Source organism: Perognathus longimembris, chromosome 3, assembly GCF_023159225.1.
Source record: "Perognathus longimembris pacificus isolate PPM17 chromosome 3, ASM2315922v1, whole genome shotgun sequence".
In the NCBI taxonomy this organism is placed as follows: Eukaryota; Metazoa; Chordata; class Mammalia; order Rodentia; family Heteromyidae; genus Perognathus; species Perognathus longimembris.
This window is the reverse complement of record NC_063163.1, coordinates 50,699,526-50,719,584: the sequence shown is the minus strand read 5'-3', so window position 1 is coordinate 50,719,584 and position 20,059 is coordinate 50,699,526. Positions and strand designations below refer to the sequence as shown.

Here is a 20,059-nt window from a genome sequence, read left to right as displayed (position 1 = left end):
CATTTTTTCTTTATTGTTAAAGTGAAGTACAGAGGGGTTACAGTTTCATACATAAGGCAGTGAGTACATTTCTTATCCAACTTGTTAAATCCTCCCTCATTTTTCTCCACTTCCCCCTCCCCATTTCCCTCTCCCCCCATGAGTTGTACAGTTGGTTTATACCATATAGTTTTGTAAGTGTTGCTGTTGCATTGGTTTGTCTGTTTATCCTATGTCTCTCAAGTTTGGTATATGGCCTAGTGGCAAGAGTGCTCGCCTCGTATACATGAGGTCCTGGGTTCGATTCCCCAGCACCACATATCCAGAAGTGGCGCTGTGGCTCAAGTGGCAGAGTGCTATCCTTGAGCAAGAAGAAGCCAGGGACAGTGCTCAGGCCCTGAGTCCAAGGCCCAGGACTGGCCAAAAAAAAAAAAAAAAAAAAAAAAAAAAAGAAATCTTCAAGTATTCTTTGTTCATCAGTGCTGCCTATGATGTCTTGAAGGGGGAAAGACAGGACTCCCTAGAAAAATAATTTGGGGGGAAATTACACGTTCTTTCTGTCTTTCTCCAGCTGCTCCTTGCCCCTCTGCTCTCAAAGATCAACACAAATAAATCTGCTAGTATTTGTTGAATTCATAGTTTCTGAAACTTATTTTTTCTATGAAACTTTTTTGCTCTTGTTAGAGTAGGTATCGCAATCCTGTAAGAGCTCAGGTACTGTTAGCCAGGGAAATGCTGAAGGAGATCAGGAGAGTCTCCAGGTCCCAGAATAGTGACATGTGAGATTAAATACTGTTAAGTGATATATAGTATCTAAATATTATCTACTAAATATAATATAGCTATAAATACTTTAATACATTTTACATGTTCCAAATTTTGTTTTCATATGCAGCATTTCTAAAATGTTTAAACAGCATATCTGTAGTATCTTACCATATATATTGACATGATTAAATACTATTAGAAAAAAATTGAAAAGAGACAAGCTAGAGCTTTAAATATAATTAACACCTTCCAAATGAAATGCAGAGATGTGAACTTTACTCTCAGACAGGGGCTTCATGTTTTAAAAGCTGCCATGTAGCCACAAAAGTAAAACTTTTATTTTAACTGTGTGTGTGTGTGTGTGTGTGTGTGTGTGTGTGTGTGTTCTTTTGGCAATACTGGGGATTGAAGTCATAGCCTCACATTTGATAAACAAGAGCTATACTACTTGAACCACATCGCCTGTCCTTTAATTATTTTGGAGACAGGGTAACATTATTATGCCCAGGGTAACCTGTATACTGATACTCCTATTTATGTTTCCCACATAACTGGGATGCCAGGCACATAGCATCATGCCTAGGTATTCATGAATATTTTTGATCTGGTCTAACCTCAAACCTTAGCCCTCCCATTCTCTTACCTCCCAAGTAACTGGGATTACAAGTGTGAGCCACTACATCAAGCAAGATAAGACATTTATTAAATGTGTCACTATGAGATAAAGAATTTTAAAGAAAATGTTTATTATTATAGTAAATACACTAAATTATGTTATTGGCTAGTTTATTTTCTAATGATTTTTTAAAAGAAAGAATAGTTGACTATTGATTTTTGTTTTGGTCTATAGCTAGCACCAAAAGTTAAATATGATAATATTTTAAATGTCTGAAGTTCTTACAACAGGAACTACATAATACAAAATGGTTATACTAATCCTTAAGAACAAAATGCCAAACATTGTATTTCGTTAAAGCAGTATTTTATTTAAACCTTAAATAAGTACAAGGCTATCCTTAAGAAGTTACTATGGCAGATTATCTGGATTATCTATATGTGATTTCCAGCATTGCCTCCATCTATAAAGATTTATTTTTTGGTCAAACATCTTTTGCTTGATACCAGTGGCTCACACATGTGATCCTAGCTACTTAGGCTAAGATTTGAAGATTGCGGTTTGAAGCCAGCCAGCTAGGGCAAGAAATTCCATGAGATTCTTATCTCCAATAAACTGCCCAAAAGCCAGAAGTGATGCTATGGCTAACGTGGTAGAGAGCTTGACTTGAGCAAAAAAGCTCAGGGGCAACTCTCAGACCCTGAGTTCAGGCTTGAAGAGCCTCCATGCATACACACACGCGCGCGCGCGCACCCACACACACACACACACACACACACACACACACACAGTCTATACTTTAGGGGGTAAAGTACCTCTTGTCATCATTATGAACTTTCATAAAATGTACTCTGTATAGACTTTATTAGATATTTCAGGTGGGTATATATTACAGCAGCTTCCATTATTTTCATATAAGAAAAAAATGCTCCTCTTGATAAATGCGACAAGCACCTACAAGATGAATCAAGCACTAAATAAATATGCACTAAATGTCTACTGTGTGTCTAATACTCTCTTAGCAGCTAAGTGTTGGGTACTTACATTCCTTGGCCTTCTATATTATGCTCATCACAAAACTGCTTTTTCTATTGAATGTACTGAGGATACTGTATATTAATTACATGAATCATTTACTGTACCAGATAATATCTTATATATTAAGTTCTTTTTTGTCCATATAGTACTTCACATTACATCTTGAGCATAGATTAGTGATTGCATAAAAAAATCAGTTTCAACATTTTGCCATAATGAAAATCACAATAGTAAAATGAATAAGTCAGGCATGTGGTTGGACTAGCAGATTATGTGTCGGTTGTCTAAAGCAACCAGCCTAGGAGTAGATTCATGCCTGACTAGAGCAGTGGTACATTGGTCAGTTTACTTATTTTAAAAGTAGTTACAGAACACACTGAACTGATGGTCATGTCTGTGATCTGACTGTGGTGTTGACATGGTCATCCATAGACATAGATGCTGACATCTGTAAACTGGCAATATGAAAGAAAAGGTTCTTTTTCTACTCCAGTTTAATCTACTCCAGCTACCAATTCACAGGTCAAAGAACCAGGCTATCTGTTTTCTCTTTCAAACCCAGTGTTGCTCAAAATCAAAAGGCTAGTTATGTAATTTGCATTAAAGCATGTGACCCAAAGCCCTTAGATTTTAGAGGTTGTTTGCAATAACCTAGATTCGAAGGGAGATACCTTGCATGAAACATAATATCCCCGAAGCTGTTGTGAGTCAGGGGTTGGTCTTAGTGTGGACATTGAATCACTTTTTATGGCAGAGAGGCCAAATATACTGTTGTGTTTTTTTTAATCACATCATGAAATGGTAGCATTTATCATCTAATGTTATACACACATCACTGAAATCTCAAGGTAAATTCAAGTGGCTTTAATATATTTGTATCTTTTACATTGTTATTATAATTGTAATTTTAAGTAGATATAGAAAGGATCTATGCATTTATTGAGTGAAATTTATCGTTGTGACTAATTTAAACATCTCAGAAGTATTAGAGGTTTTCCCATTTTAATGGATTTGTCACAAAGACAATGAAAATGTGCAAACATTATTACACAGCGAGTTTCAGACCATAAAAGAAATGAGCAAAGGCTACCTAGCATATGTTAGAGTTGAATTATAGTTGATTTATTAATGCATTTTATACTAGTAATACTCATTGTTATTCGTTCCAACTTGTGACTTTGAACATAGGAAATTATCTTGGAGATTTTAAATAGGTCTCTAACTAGATAACAGAATTGCAAAGATGTGAGGGACAGATGCTTTCATCTGAAACAGTCTTACACAAATTCTGAAACTAATTTGGAAGTGATAAAAATTAATTTGCGCACTTTAATTGGAAGCAGTCTCCTGCATGAAAGAAAGCAGAGCAGAGCAGGCAATTTGTGCTAAAAGCTGATTGAATTTTTTGTCAGGTAGGTATCTTGGACTTGGCCGCTTATTCTCCAGAGCCCTCTGCAATATATTACAACCCATCTCTGACTGGTGTTCTTTAAAAGGATCAATGCTATTCCTGTTGAATCCCAAGAGTCCAAAATTCCATTGATCTTGGGACTTGACATTTCTCATTATGTGCTGTAGCTTCCAACAAGATAGTCACCAGAGGGGCAGGTTAACATTGTTGTGTCTTCAATAGGCACTGAAAATACATTGGGACCTCAGCTCAAAAGCCAATCTGCTTTGAAACTATGCAATTTAAAGGTTTATGGTAGATATAAGGTGTTATATAAAAAATGATGGTACATACATATGGAACTATAAAAATAATAGTAATGTGAAACTTTAAAAGGTGATTTACTTTTGTCTCTTCAAAACAAATTGACAATACTCACTTAACCTTGTGTATAAGACATCATTGTATGCTATTCTCCTCCACATTTTAAGCACAGGTCTCTAAGCTCATGTACATGTATTACACAGATGATGAAAGGATCAACCAATTGAAAAGGGGTGTCCAGCTGTGCACACATACCTTCTCTGGGCTCTTATTGTGTAGGCCTCAGCCCTGGACACTGACCCTCCTGTCAATTAGAGCCTGTCATGAAACATCTGCCAAATCACAAGCCTCTCTTTGTTTGTATCCAGCCACAAGCCATGCTACTACATGAGTCTAAAGCATGGGCAACTAGCCCACAGACACTCTTTAAGTACATTTATATTTCTATAGATGTAGATAAAAATTATCTATTGTTAACTAAGTTTGTGCCACTTCCCAGAGCAAGGATTTAGTAAATATTAAACCTTTTAAAAAATAGATATCAGCAGGAGCATCGTTAGATGTGTAAGAATTCTTACCTCACAGGGCTTTCTGGGGATCACGTGGCCATATGTGGAATGGAACATTGTAGCCCTGGCTGGGAACATAGGAGCCTACTCAGCACCTAGTCTCCAGTCTCACATCTGGGGACTGTTAGAGTTTGTGACTAGGAAGCAGAATGCTTTCTCCTCATCTCTGCTTTCCTTTTCCTTACTTAAGCCTAAAGCTTCAAGAAGAGTCTTGAAGGTCTTGAGCTGGAAGCAATATTTTAAAAATCACTGGCTAATTTTTTCTTTGATCAGATACCTTTAGATCACAGCACAGGGGTGTCAAGGCATCATACGGATCCCAGCTTCCTTGGGAAGGACAGGTGCATTGTTCTAGTGGTTGTTTGGGTGGCAGTGTGGGAAGGATCAGTACAATACAATGTCCAGATCCAGGATCCAGGACTTCAGGGGAAGAGATTTGCCCTGTAATTTGCAACTTGTCCAGCTAGTGTAATCAATGTCATCTCACCTCTGAAGAGGAAAAAAAATCTTACAGTAAATGAATAAGTAGGGTCACCCATTTAGGCTTTCATAGAGAATGGGTCTTCTATTCTCCATAGAAGATCTTCTAAACTTCATTAAATACTCTCTGAGGGTATGTCTTCTGTTCATCATTGAATATTATATGATATTCAGTCAAAGCAAACCATTTCATGCATCACTGATGTTTTTCTAGCACATGGACTGTTTGTACTGTGCTCCCTTGAGGCCTTGGGAAATGTGGACCCGGCCATATTTGGGACTTGATGCAGAACTCTGTGGCAGCTTCACCTGTGGCTGAGGACTCAGTGTCTTGATACAAGGGACTCCTCTCTGACACTGCCCTCTGTCCCAGCATACCTGTACATAATACTGTGAAATCTTCCAGTAACAATTGCAATGAAACAACTATATCCTTTGACTAAATCCCTTATCCTGTAACTTATTAAAAACCCATCATATTTTATGTAAGTATAATCAGTAATGAACACAGATTCTACCACACTTCTGCAATGACTTGGCCAAGGTCAGAGCAAAGTCTGAATGTCCTTTATGACCAAAAAGCTCATCTTCTGACTACAGCAAAAGTACTGTGCTTCACAGTACTTAGTGCTTAGTACACCGTGCTTCAGTTCTTAGAGACTCTACTATTCAGCTGGTTCAGAAGGACCAATGCTTCCCTGCACAAACAAGGTTAAATAAGAACCATGAGTGAGTTCTACTTGGACCATCTTCCTAAGTTCCATAGACTATCTGTTAAGAATCTCTCCTCGGGCTGGGGATATGGCCTAGTGGCAAGAGTGCTTGCCTCCTATACATGAGGCCCCAGCACCACATATACAGAAACGGCCAGAAGTAGCGCTGTGGCTCAAGCGGCAGAGTGCTAGCCTTGAGCAAAAAGAAGCCAGGGACAGTGCTCAGACCCTGAGTCCAAGCCACAGGACTGGCCAAAAAAAAAAAAAAAAGAATCTCTCCTCATCAGTTCTATATGAATAGAAGCATCTAATATGTAATTTCTTTCTCATCTAGGAAATGACTTTAGATTTAAATGAGATGAACTGTTCATTTTATGCATTTTATATCTGGACTTTCCATATGTTGCCTATGAAGACTGAAAATTCGACCTGTGTTTTTATTCTTATAGCAATTCCATCACACAGAGGGCTATTCTGTTGAGGCAATGAGAAGGAATGAGGGCCAGAGGTCTTTAGTCCTGGGAGGGAGGTCTCACCTGCAAATCTCTCTATCGTAGGCCCTTTAACCCTGAGTGACATCCATCAGTTGTAATCAGGATAGTGATTGCAAGTGATAGTTGGTTTGGTGAACATCTGTCCCTGGAAATATGTAGAGGGAATCTATTTTCTCCTTGATGTATATTTCCTTTCAGAAATCCTAGAATAACATTGTATTTGCCTTTCTCCAGTTTACACTAAAGCCCTTTTAAAGAGGCTTCTAGGGCCCCTAAACAATACCCCTTAAATTTTACTATTTTGAATAAAGTTGAATAAAGATCTAGGGAAATTATAATGAAATGATAAAACATTGTAAATTCAGTAAATTACTTATAGCACTTAAAGGCCTTACTTCTTAATAGAAAGTATATTACATGTAATGAATATTTTTGTACATTTTTCTAATTCCCTACAATAAAATAGAATTAAATTGTGTTTTAGGTTTTATTTAATATTTTGAGTTAGGTCTCAAGGACTCTATAAAAATTTTATGAAACATAGTTTCAAGGTTTTTCAATTCTTATCTATCCATGATGAAATACTCAGAAAAATTAAAAAGAAATATTACACTTAAAATCTTATCAAGACTTAATCCTTGTTTAACCAGAGAATTCAAGGTATTTAGGACACACAAGTCTGTAAACTATGTGAATACATTTCAGACAAATCCAGAACTTCTGGAAATATAGTTTAAAATGTATTGTACTGATATGTGTAGATTTGAATCCAATGGAAGGCTGGTATGAGTGGGATACCAGTCCCCTTCTCCCACACTGTGTTTCAGAGATGCTTCAAAATCAGAAGCAAAGGGGCTGGGGATATAGCCTAGTGGCAAGAGTGCCTGCCTCGGATACACGAGGCCCTAGGTTCGATTCCCCAGCACCACATATACAGAAAACGGCCAGAAGCGGCGCTGTGGCTCAAGTGGCGGAGTGCTAGCCTTGAGCGGGAAGAAGCCAGGGACAGTGCTCAGGCCCTGAGTCCAAGGCCCAGGACTGGCCAAAAAAAAAAAAAAAAAAAAAAAAAACAGAAAAAAAAAATCAGAAGCAAGGTGGATAGGTGAGAAGACTCACATAAAACTGTGAGAAATAGAATATGGGAGTGGTTAGGAGGGAGAGATTGATAGACCAGAGTGGGGAGAAAAGAGCACCTTGCTACGTGAGAATCTAAGCACCAATTCAGCAAAAAACAACTGTCTTCTCTTTAAAAGAGTTCGGGTGTATAACATAATTTGAATAACATAATTATATAGGCTATATTTTCCTTCAAGTTCACAAATTCTTATTAACTTGTCAGTTCCCACAACTACCTAATTTTCCTTTGCTTTGACAATTAAAGGATTTTTCAAATGTAAATTACCCATTAAACATTGATAATATCTATCTACCAAAGAAATCACCCCAAACCCACCATCTACCAACATGGTACATGGTTCCATTTACCTTCCACATTCCATTCAGACATTCTCTTACTTCCTTTCCCCTGACCTCAAGCCTATAGGCACTCCTTATTTCCATCCCAACCTGGCTTCACCCAGCAGCGTTCCCAGTCAAGGCCCTGCTGAGTGTGGTCCTTCCCTAAATTTGCTGGTCTTTCTCATATGTTCCAAGTGTTCTGGTTTTCTCTTCATTCATGTCAAGATAGTTTTCATTACTTCTGATCTCCTGTGCACACATCCCTTCTTCCTCACATTTGTTGTGTTTTTGAGCAGCTCAAAGTGGTAAAAGCACACGAAAGCCAAAGGTATTTGATGTGTTATTTTTCAACAGTTCCAGGTTATACCTTATGCCTTCAAACCTCACCCACTCAGAAGAATGCCTGTCTTTAGAAGGCATTGGTGCAGTCTGTGAGAACACTTACAAGTGAGAGTGCTAAATGATTCCACCAGACTTAGGTTTGCACAGTAAGGTGGAGATTTAAGATTCATTTTCCCTTTTTTTTTCCTTCCTGACTCCCCACACCCATTCTCTTACCTCCCCCCACCCTAAAGGTCATCTCTGCCTATTCTGTTGGAGAATTTAGGGAATGTTTTTAATCTCATAAGAGAATGGCTTTCACCGTTAAAAAGCTGAAATTCAAATCTAACATTTGCTAGCTCTATGAAGTTGAATCACTTTGTACTATCTTGATTTTACAGTAATAGTACCTGCCTTCATAGGAATATTACCATGATTAGATGTGAGAACACACATAAAAATGCTTTAGTAAGCATTACACCTATTTTATAACAATAATCAGTAGGAAAAGAATACCATCACTACTATGACAGTCATAGTGGTCAAAGGACATTACATGTTAATGTATCATGTCCTCTAAATAGTCTATGTCTCAGAGACAGCAGTTATACCCATTACACAGATGAGGGAAGAGCAGGAAAAGTTTTAAATGCAACTGGTTATGGTCACACAGCTAGTAAATGCCCTTCATAAATCACAGGTGATGACTTTAGAAAACATGGACTTTAGTAGTGTTGTTCCTTCTATCTGCCTCTGGTCTGGAGAGACTCACATCTGCTCTTCTCTTGCAGGTGACTATCCTGCACCCAGAGCGGTCCTCACAGGCCATGACCATGAGGTTGTCTGTGTTTCTGTCTGCGCAGAACTTGGACTCGTTATCAGTGGTGCTAAAGGTCAGAAGTCAGTTATTTCATTTTAATTGTACTGTTTACTCAATCTGTACTTTCTGATTTATTTCTTCTATAAGACTGTCTATACACAAATGAAATCTCTAGGCTCTTTGAAGGTGTTTCCTTTTGTTACTAATATTTACTAGTACTAATATAAAATATGAATAAAAATTTATGCAGCATTTTATGGTCACCAGCATGCTAACCATAACATTGGTAGATTCAATGACTATGCATCCACAAGATACAGCTGTTGAAGAGAGTATTTAAAACATGAAAGGAAATGTCCCCCTGCAGTGGGATTGGAGGGTCAGGTCACTTATCACATTTGCCTTAGATCTATCTTCCTCTACAAAGTCCCTTTTTGTTTGTTTTTAAGAGAGAGCAAGGTACAGGGTATTTGTGGCTCACACACATAATCTTAGACAGTCTGGATGCTGAGACCTCAGGATTGTGGTTCAAAGACAGCCTGGGCAGGAAAGTCTCCCAGACTCTTATCTCCAGTTAATCATCAAAAAGCTGGAAGAGTAGGGGCTGGGGATATGGCCTAGTGGCAAGAGTGCTTACCTCCTATACATGAGGCCCTGGGTTCAATTCCCCAGCACCACATATACAGAAAACGTCCAGAAGTGGCGCTGTGGCTCAAGTGACAGAGTGCTAGCCTTGAGCAAAAGGAAGCCAGGGACAGTGCTCAGGCCCTGAGTCCAAGCCCCAGGACTGGCCAAAAAAAAAAAAAAGCTGGAAGTGTAGCTGTGGCTCAAGGGATAAAGCACTAGTTTTCAGTATAAAAGCCTAGGGACAGCACCCAGGCCCTGAGTTTAAGGCTCAGGACCAGCAAAAGGGGGACGGGGGGAGGAAGGGGGGGGGAGGGAGGGAGGGAGGGAGGGAGGGAGAGAGACAGCCATGTAATACCAAACACATAATACAGACACTTATTTTTATGAACTTGGTTAGTGGGCTTTTTATCTTAACAAGATTTCTACAAGGGTAAAATTCTTCCAAAACTAAAGTCCTTCCTCAAGTGCTTTTATACCCTTGCTTCACTGCAAATGTATTTAAAGGACAAAAATGTATTTTAATGTATAGTCTGAATTACTTGATGATCAATTCCCTAATTTTCCTTTGGTATTTTATGTATTGATTGTAGATGAAGGCAAAACTTGCTTGCTCATGTATTTATGTAATACAACATGAAAATTTTGATGCTACTAGAGAAAATTAGCAACTTTTCTGATAATTCTCTTAAGCTTTCAAGAGAAAAAAAACTGTACCAAAGCATTAGGAAAAAGCCTTCTGGGACATTCAGTCTTGTATTCTCACTTAGTCTGCATATTATGTCATTTTATTATCATGAGTACTAGTATCCAAGGTAGGAAAACTCAGTTGTTTGCCTGGATAAGTTTGGAGCACTTTAGAAGTATGTACTATATATTTTCTCTGTTGAAATATAAGCTCTGTGCTGAGCTCTGGCCAACATACCTCTTTCCTTTTCTGTCTTCTTTCAACAAATCTGAGTGCTGACCCAGGCACATTTTTAGGCTGGTGAGATCTGGTGAGCCATTCATGGTCACTCACTTATCTGTCACTCATGTCCCCACACTACAGAGGGCCCTTGCCTTGTACACACTATCACTGGAGATCTGCTGCGAGCCCTGGAGGGACCTGAAAACTGCTTGTTCCCACGTTTGATTTCCGTGTCCAGTGAAGGACACTGTATCATATACTACGAGCGAGGGCGATTCAGCAACTTCAGCATTAATGGGAAACTTTTGGCCCAAATGGAAATCAATGATTCAACACGGGTAAGTCTGCAATTCTGGTGCTAAACAGGATAGAAGCCAAGACCAAAGATTATTTACATTAAATGATATAACCATGCCTGTGGTAGTCAAATAAATGTGTGCTGATTTAGAAGGTACATAAATTCACAAAGATAGATACTTTGAATATCTCCAAAATTCCTTCAATCTGAAGAAATTGACTCAGTGAATTAGACTTTAGAGGCCATATTGTTTCATTAGAGGTTTTTAAATCCAAGTTTAAACTTCTGAATTCCATTTATCAGTCCAGCCATTCACCCTAGTACACCACGTAATGGTAAAAGTCACACGCGTCTTCACGTACATGCATTTGCTTTTAGGTTTAACTAGAAGAAGAATTAAGAAAATAGCAGAGGTATTCATAGTTATTGTATAGACTCAGTCTCAAGTGTATTTTGTTGTTCATCGGTGGATGCTACAGGTGGTCTAGAAGTTAATTGCCTCAGGATTCCTTAGGTGGGACCCTATTACAATATGATGTAAAGATGGCCAATGTGATGCCAGCCTGCCCAGGAAAGACCTGTTGGAAACTTTTATCTCCCACTAACCAGCAAAATGACAGGAGTCAGGCTGTGGCTCACTTGATAGAGCACCAGCCTTGAGTGAAAAGACTAGAGGATAGCCACACCAAGCCATAAGTTCAAATCCAAGTACAGGCACAAAAAGAAATGTCATTGCTTAAATTGGTTTTAAAAGATCTTTTGTTTCTTTGATGAATTCCACACTGGAAGTTTATAGAATTAATTGACCTCTATAAATTGTACAGGAGACTGAGTAAGGAGATAATTATTATTAGGGAATGGGCATGTGCTCTTCAGATTGCTGGGTATTTTTTGTTCATTTTTCCCCTACTGGGGATGAAAACAAGTTTCACACATGCTAGGGCTCTACCCCTGAGCTGCCCTCCTAAACTAAAAGACTGATTTTCAGTACTGACCATTTGTTGTGAGGGGAAAAAAACACTGAAGGAAATGGTTGGTTTTGTCTTTCTCTGAAGGCCATTCTCCTGAGCAGTGATGGTCAGAACCTGGTGACCGGAGGGGACAATGGTGTGGTGGAGGTCTGGCAGGCCTGTGACTTCAAGCAGCTGTACATTTACCCCGGATGTGATGCTGGTATTAGAGCGATGGACTTATCCCATGACCAGAGGTGAGCTACCCAAAGAAATAAATAGCCACAGAACAGTCATCATAAGCTCTTTACAAACCCAGATGCAGGTGACTCATGCCTATAATCCCAGCTACTCAGTAGATCTGGGATTACAGTTAGAAGTCAGCCCTTGCAGAAAAGTCCAGGTAGCTACTCCCCACCAAAAAAAGCCAGAAGTGGATCTGTGGGTCACATGGTAGAGCACTGGCTTTGAGCACAAAAACTTAGGGACACCAACTCAGCACCAAACACCCAAGTTCAAGCCCTAGGACCTGCACAAAGAAACAAATGACCAACAAAAACTTAACATTCTAGCAAAGATTATATGGACTAGAATAAGGGTAAACATGAGTTTCCTAAGGAAGGATCCAATCAGGGAAACAGAGAAGCAAATACTAAGAAATCTCAGAAGTATATCTGTTGAATGAGTACATCCACATGCATTTTAAGGGTCCAAGGATGCCATGTAAGCATAGGGATTCTTTTTCTCTATTCCGTAAAGGATTAGAAGACAGGAAAATATTTAAAGCAGACAGATCAAGTTTATTTGAAAGTGAAAATAGAGCACAGACTCTCCATGGATGGGGGCTACAACCTGAGAATCTAATGGAATCCTCTCGTAGACTGGTTATTACAGTACAGGGTTCCGCCCCTGTCTCCTTCCACTTTCCGCTTTGCACTGATTGTCTGATGGCTATGTATGTACTCCCCACCCCACCCCCAAATCATTTTATTGGTAGAGCAGTTACCCAGGACAAGTCAGTAAAAGATGCCCATGTCATTCGCCACATGTATGTGTGCAATTTTTGAAAAAATCTTAATCTACCTAATTAAGGAGGCTTACCTCTTCCTCATTATGATAGAGAACTTATTTTCATCAGTATCTCTCTGCACAGTCCCTCAACTCATCTTACACAAGGTTTCCCTGAATGAGATGATGAGAAAGAAGCATATTATTTTGTTTGTTTTTTAGCAGAGGTTTCAGAAGGGCGAAGCCTGCATCTAGCTAACCAATCTCAAGCATATATAAATGACAGATAGACTCCAATTCAAAACTACAAACTGTTCACTAATTATCTGAGTCAATCCCTCCCCCTTGAGCTTTTTATTCGCTTATTTCTCATGTCATTTTGTTGTAATTTATGTATTCTCTTAAAATATTTTATATGAACTTTAATTAATACAAATTTCTGTGGTCTGTTTGCTATGAGATTTTGATATTTCCTAAAATTGACTTTTGGTTTGTACCAAGGCAAAAAGTGTATGAGAAATATAACATTTAAAGTGTCTCAGTTAAAAAACATGAAGTAAAAGCCTATGATCTTCAGATGTCCTGTATTATATCGTTTTGTTATATATTGAACAGAAATAAGAAAAGCCTACCAATCAACTTTCAATTATGTGAAATATTTCATACAAGACTATTGTAAAATATTTTAAATATTAAGATACAGAAAAATAACATAGTAAAATGGTACTGAAGTCATCAAGGAAAATAATGTAATTTAGTCTGATGAACAGATATTTGGTCTGTAGCCAAAATTTTTAAAGAAAGATGAAGGTTATATTATTGGTGTATTCCAAAACATTCCATATGTGGTAATAAGTTAGAAGTGGCTTGTTGTAATTATTTGTTTATGTATGAGTATTTCTTTTTTTAACTCTTGAAAATTTTATTAGTTTATTTTAAGTGCACAAAGGAGTTGCATTTTGCTGTTTCCATGCATGTATATTGTACTTTGATCAAATTAGACACTGTATTTACTCTTCCTTAACACCACTCCTCTTGCCTGCAGAATTTTTTTTTACAGTTTTTAGTGGAATTCATGATGCCATTTTCATACATAGATACAGTATATTTTGATATGTTTGTCTCCTTACACTCCTCTCTTCTCTTCCTTCTAGCCCTTTCCAAAAAGAGCCATAAAAATTATCTTAACCATCCAGAAATACTCGCTATAAACAACACATTTGCAATGTGTTGGGTTTTTAATTTTAACTAATCAAGATATTTCATTTTGTCTCTGAGATCCATCATTCTCACATTAAGCTGATGAGTCTCATAAATCATTGCTTAAAAAATCAGCATAACAGGCCAAAAAATGGGTATTTCTAAAGTATTTGAAATAATTTGAGTTCTCTACTGGGGAACAATAGTTAATGTTCATTCATGTAATCATTATGCCAACATTTGCATCTACTATTGTAGGTGAAGTATTATGCAAAATGCTGAGGGTACATAACAAGATTACTGAGCCCAATTATTTAAAGTCTCAGTGTCAGGGGTGCCTAACTAGAATAAGGAAAGATATTAAGTTTCTATTTCTATTTTCATTTCATTTTTAATATTGATTGGTTTTTGCTGATAGTGAAACAGTAGTATGTGATTAAACATTATAAACTGCTGTGTAAACACACATTGGTTATGTATACTCCCATAAGTATTTACCAAATGAAGAGCTAGGTTAGGAGTTAAGCATACTTGATCTAGGTAGATCCTAGAACCTCAACTATGAATTTAATGGCAGTGAGCCTGGGGAGACCTCATCTCACAGAAAGGAACCTCAGAACAATTGGCTGATTGGTTGGAAGGCATAAAGGAGAAAGGACAAGGTGACATGACCTATGAGGTCAGCAGGTGGACAGTGACTCGGAGTAGATGTGTTGAGTCTGAGGTTTCTGTGACATGGCCTGTTGTCATCAGTAGGCAAAGACATCCAGTAGGCACAGAGAAAGTATCATGAGAAGAGATTGTGATTACATTTGCCCAGGCCCAGCAGAAGGTTGGGGGGCATATAGAGTGAGGATTTTAAGAGTGAGGCAATTAGGGGAGACTAAAAAATATGTTAGAAAGATTTGGAGAAAGACCAGGACTTCTCAGAGAAGCCAATGGCATGAGCATGTTTGTGAGAGGCAGCAGAGGAGGTGACTGGAATAAGCAGCTCCTCAGCTGCCATGCTGGTACAGGGCTGCTTAGCATCTCATGGCAGAACCAAGAAGAAATGTTATTCCTGTCTCAGTGGACTCAAAGCTAAGAGGTAGGAAAGTTGGAGATCAGGAGTTTCTATCACTCATAACTACTATTTCTGCTTTTCCAGGACTCTGATTACTGGCATGGCTTCGGGCAGCATCGTAGCTTTTAATATAGATTTTAATCGGTGGCATTATGAGCATCAGAACAGATACTGAAGAGCAATGAAGAACCAGAAGCCAAGTTCAAGTAGAGCACAAGTGCTGCATGGCAAGGCAATATCTCTGGTGGGAACGCTCGTCTGCATCGGCCTCTGTTTGTACATTCCATCACACCCAGCAATAGCTGTACATTGTAGTCAGCAACCATTTCACTTTGTGTGCTTTTTCAGGACTGAACACCAGCTGCTGTCAAGCAAGCTTCTATCATGTAAATTATATGAATTAGGAGATGTTTGGGTAATTATTTCATATATCATTGTTTATTGAGAAAAGGTTGTAGGGTGTGTCACAAGAGACTTTTGACAATTCTGAGGAACCTTGTGCCCAGTTGTTACAAAGTTTAAGCTTTGAACCTAACCTGCATCCCATTTCCAGCCTCTTTTCAAGCTGAGAAAAAAACCCACGTTTGATACTTTGTACATCAGATGCATCTTATTTAAAGGGATACTTTTATAAAAGTAAAACCTTGTATAAAGAACAAAACTGTTTCTTAATTTTATTGTGGAGTTACAACTTGCATGTTCTTTACTCCTGATGTCTTGATGGAATAGGTGCGTTCACACTAAGAAACAGAAAAATCTGTCCAAGGACACAGCTTGTAGGAAAGGGTTGAATTTGGGCTCAATCAGTCATTTTTTTTTAACATTTTTCCCAAACATAATTTGCACTTTTTAATCAAAATTCATCTCTTCTAAGTGAAATTTGCTCATAAAGCATTTGGATACTAAGCCATTATTTGCCATTTTGGGTAACTTATACAAAGAAAATTCAGCCCTGCCCTTTATAATTTCAAGACACAGCGAAGACGGGGCTTAAGGATGAGATCCTGGTTTTATTGGATGAACAGGAGTCGCGATTATTCATCTCACAGTAATGACTTTCCCACACCTGGACATCTCTTCCAGAGTCATCCCACGGGTGAAGTGTGTGTACATTAGGGGAGGAGAATGATGCTAACTTTTCTTTTTTACCTCTTTGGTTATTGAATAGCTTAGTTTCTTTAGTAATGACTTGTTTTACAACAATAACTGAAGTTATGCTTTTAGGTTCTTGTGAAATTCTCACCAAAAGCCACATTCTTCACCTAAGGCCCTTCATCTTTTATGACATAAGATGATGGCTATCAGATGATTTTCCATCCTTGTACTGATCCAGTTATACACCCAGGGGTATATACACTTTATCCATGTTTCTTCTTTGTATATTTGGTGACTGTATTGTCATAGATGTACATATTGTGTCGGTAGGGCTATGAGGCATGTTACAGGAATGTAATTTTCTCAGAATTTACACTCACTTGCAGTCATTTATTTAAAAAAATAAAACAAGATCATGGGTTCTTTGTATTGGCACTTTGCACCAGAAACATATCATTATTTATTGATGTGATTACTTATTTGTTACTCACCTTGTACTAGTAAGTTTTAGCACTGAATTATTCCTTCTTCATTGTCGTTTGTATTTATGAACTTCTGAAATTAAGGGGAATCAGCGTAATGATTAAGTTATTCATCACCAGGCTGTAAGCAATATCTTGAGTTTGTAGCTTAGAATGGGGAGGATACTGAACATCTGGAAGACAAGTTCATTTCATCTTGAGATCATGGTGAAATATTTTGGATATATAAATTCCTTAAGCTATTGTAACCATGTTTTATTGCAAAGATGTAAAATATGCCAGATGTGTGTGAGTTGGAAATCAAAAAAAGAAAAATAAAATATGCAAAGAATTCACTGGTTGTTTCACATTTCATTGGGCACCTCACTAATGTGCATTCGTTAAGCTGTCTTGTGAGTTTCAGAAATCAGCAGTGCCTCATCTAAGGGACGAGCATGCACAAACATGAGATCCAGGCCTAATGAGGACCCTAATTTGCTGAAACATGAGCTGCTCTTCTGGGCCATCTGGCAGGGATTTGGGGCAACAGTGACCACAGGGAAATAGTTTGGGTTGTTTATTCTGCATAATCCACCTTGAGGGTTATTTTTTATTTTATTTAAAAGAAATGAAATGATGAAAGATGTAAATATATGAGTGTATCAAGAAATGCTGTTTTCATTTGCAGTCACACTCATCATCAAGCAAGCATGTCATAGTCAGGGAACGAGAGGCCTGAGGAAGACCAGATGCTGCTGGCCTTCAAGGTGAGGGCCAGGAGAAACTGCTGTGTGACTTGGGTTATACAAATTGCAAATCGACAGGTGTAGCCGTCTGTACCTCTGCAATCCAGGAGACCCTGGGCGATGAGAGAACTGCAAATTAATGTATTCATCTATATTCTGGGGACCAAAAGGACAACACCACCAGGTTCCCTGGGAAAGCCTGGCCTCTGGCTCTCCATCCTGTCCCAGAACATATTGGTTATACGAGGCCGGCAGGCTGCCTCAGTGATGCCCTGCTCACAGCCTGTCAGTGACTTCAGCAGATGGCTGGTTCCTCAGGTGCCTTCATACAGCTCTTTCCTTTCCAGCACTGTCACCTGGACTGCCCCCAAACCTACTGACCAGAGGCTGATTTCTAATCTCTAAACCACTTCTGTGTATTCTATACCTTGCTTGGCACCTTGCAAAATCAAGCCAGTAACATAAGAATGGTATTCTTAAATTCTAGGGGTTAACAAAAAAATCACCTGGAGAGCTTTTAAAAGCAGAATCTAGTTCCATCCCCCATATTAGCTGATGTGGTATCTTGGGCAATATAGGAATTTGAAGCATAAAATATGAAACTCTTTACAGCAGGGAAACAAGGAGGAACAAATTCTGTACCAGGTGCCACACCCTAGGCCAGCTTATCTGCCTCAAGTCTCTGAGAACTCTCCTGCACCCTGATCCCTGGGTTCTTCCTACTCAGTGCCTCTCTGCCCACACGGTCCTATTTAACTCTATGTTGCAAATTGACTTACACTGTCATGTACAGTCATGTTTGTCAAGTAAAGTTGTGCCCAAGTCTGACTTCCTCATCTGCATAGTGGTATCATGAAAACGTTGAGGGCCACCTTGTGCCACAGTACTAATTAACTAAACACATCTCAGCATATAAACACAAGACCATTCATACAACTCTTCAAGATTGATGAAGTCCAGTGCTCTGCCTTTTTAGGTAATATGACAACCATTCTATAGCAAAGATAGTCCAAACACAGAAACACTCTAGGAACTGGATGACATGAGACTTATGGTAGAATTAGTAGACAGAAACCTAACCCATGTGTTGAGAAATGACAACTTAGGCACCATTTTTAGATAGCAAACTATATTTTACTATGGAGTGATAGGAAATGATGGCTCTTCATTATGTTAGCCAGTCTATACTGAATTCATATAAATTAAGTACCTCTAGGTTCATCAATAAAGGCTATTTCTATCATTTATCATAATTTAAAAGCCAATAATTTTCTCAAGTGAGGAGTCATCTTTAGCATTTACTATCTTAATAAGATTCTTATTTCCCTTAGGATCAGGAATCTGGAACTGAAGGGATGGTGAGATCTTCCTGATTTGATGACCAGTAATGTACTTTTCAACTGCCCCTAGAATTCAGTATAAATCAGCACATTATATGTCTATATTCGATGATTCTAACATCATGACTTGTTCTGTAGTTTTACAGACATTCCTGAAATGGTTCCTGCTGTGTGAGGTTTTCTCTGGCCACTGGGCTAGCTTCTCCACACTGGTGTGTCACTGACAGCACTGATTTAGTGTGTTGTCATCACATTTGTCTCTCCACACCATACCTATGAGCTTCTTGGATAATGGAACTCTTTAATCAAGTCACCTGATGCTGGATTCAGAGTAGGTTCTCAACAAATGTGATGTACATTGAAGGTATGGAAAAACACATGAATATCATAGCCCCCAGCATATAGTAGCAGAATGACCTAGGCTAGTCTGTGGCCTGTCCCAATCTCCTTTCTCGAAGCCCCAGCACACCACAGCCCCACATTGCTCCCACCTACTCTAGAGCCTCCTGCCCCAGTGACTACTCAAGGGTGCCTTTTTTTCCCAGAAAAACAATAATAGCAATTCCCAGTAAACAACTCAGGTTATTTTTCAGATAAAATCTCACATTTTTGCACAAGACTGGACTCAGACTGCAATCCTCCTACTTAAGCCTCTTGAGACTAAGAAATGTGTGTGTTTGGTGTGTGTGTGTGCATGTGTGCACACATATGCCAGCCTGGGGCTTGAACTTAGGGTCTAAGAGGTACCCCTGAGCTTTTTATGTTGTTGTTTTTCTGTACTAGTGTTCTACTACTTGAGCCACAGCTCCACTTCTGAGGGGTTTTTTGGTACTTAATTGGAGGTAAGAATCATACAGACTTTACTGCCAAGGCTATCTTCAAACCCTGATCCTCAGATACCAGCCTCCTGAGTGGCTAGGATTACGGGTGTGAAACACTGATGCCTGCCTGAGACTTGGTAATTTTTGAACAATAGAACTTTACTACTCACAGTACTATTAGTCTACAATCTGGGATGTCTGATATCAAGGTGTCAGGGGATTTTTGTAGCCAGTGAGGGCCCATTCTTCACAGATAGCACCTTCTATGTCTTCACATAATGGAAGAGGCAGATAAGAGAGAAGTTACTTGGTCTTCTGCATAAAGGCACGAACCTCATTTATGAGGTCTCTGACCCTCAATACCACCTCCACCTCTTACTAATAACATATCAGATATTAGGATGGAATATATGATATAGAGAAGATGAAAATGTTGTGCTCTCACTGGTCGTATCCCTTCTACTGTGTGACAGTGACTTAAGGAATTTCTTCTTTTTCATGTCCTAGACACAGAGTGCATTGTCACTGTCATTTACACATCTTTCTTCCTCCTCAAACTGTAAACCTACATGC

At 38.7% G+C, this 20,059-nt stretch overlaps 1 protein-coding gene across 12 annotated transcripts in view; it reads left to right on the top strand.

Moving 5' to 3' along the window:
* Window positions 1-16,932, top strand: part of Nbea (neurobeachin) — a 525,681-nt gene extending 508,749 nt beyond the window's left edge. For 8 of the 12 annotated variants that reach the window (XM_048341508.1, XM_048341507.1, XM_048341505.1 and 5 more), the window contains 4 exons: window positions 8,942-9,043; window positions 10,646-10,842; window positions 11,858-12,009; window positions 15,108-16,932. In XM_048341508.1, coding sequence (XP_048197465.1) covers window positions 8,942-9,043; window positions 10,646-10,842; window positions 11,858-12,009; window positions 15,108-15,198 — 542 coding nt within the window. In that variant the 3' untranslated portion in view covers window positions 15,199-16,932. The remainder of the gene's footprint in view (window positions 1-8,941; window positions 9,044-10,645; window positions 10,843-11,857; window positions 12,010-15,107) is intronic. The other 4 variants (XM_048341515.1, XM_048341514.1, XM_048341516.1 and 1 more) reach the window with 1 other exon arrangement.
* The last annotated feature ends 3,127 nt before the right edge of the window (window positions 16,933-20,059 follow it).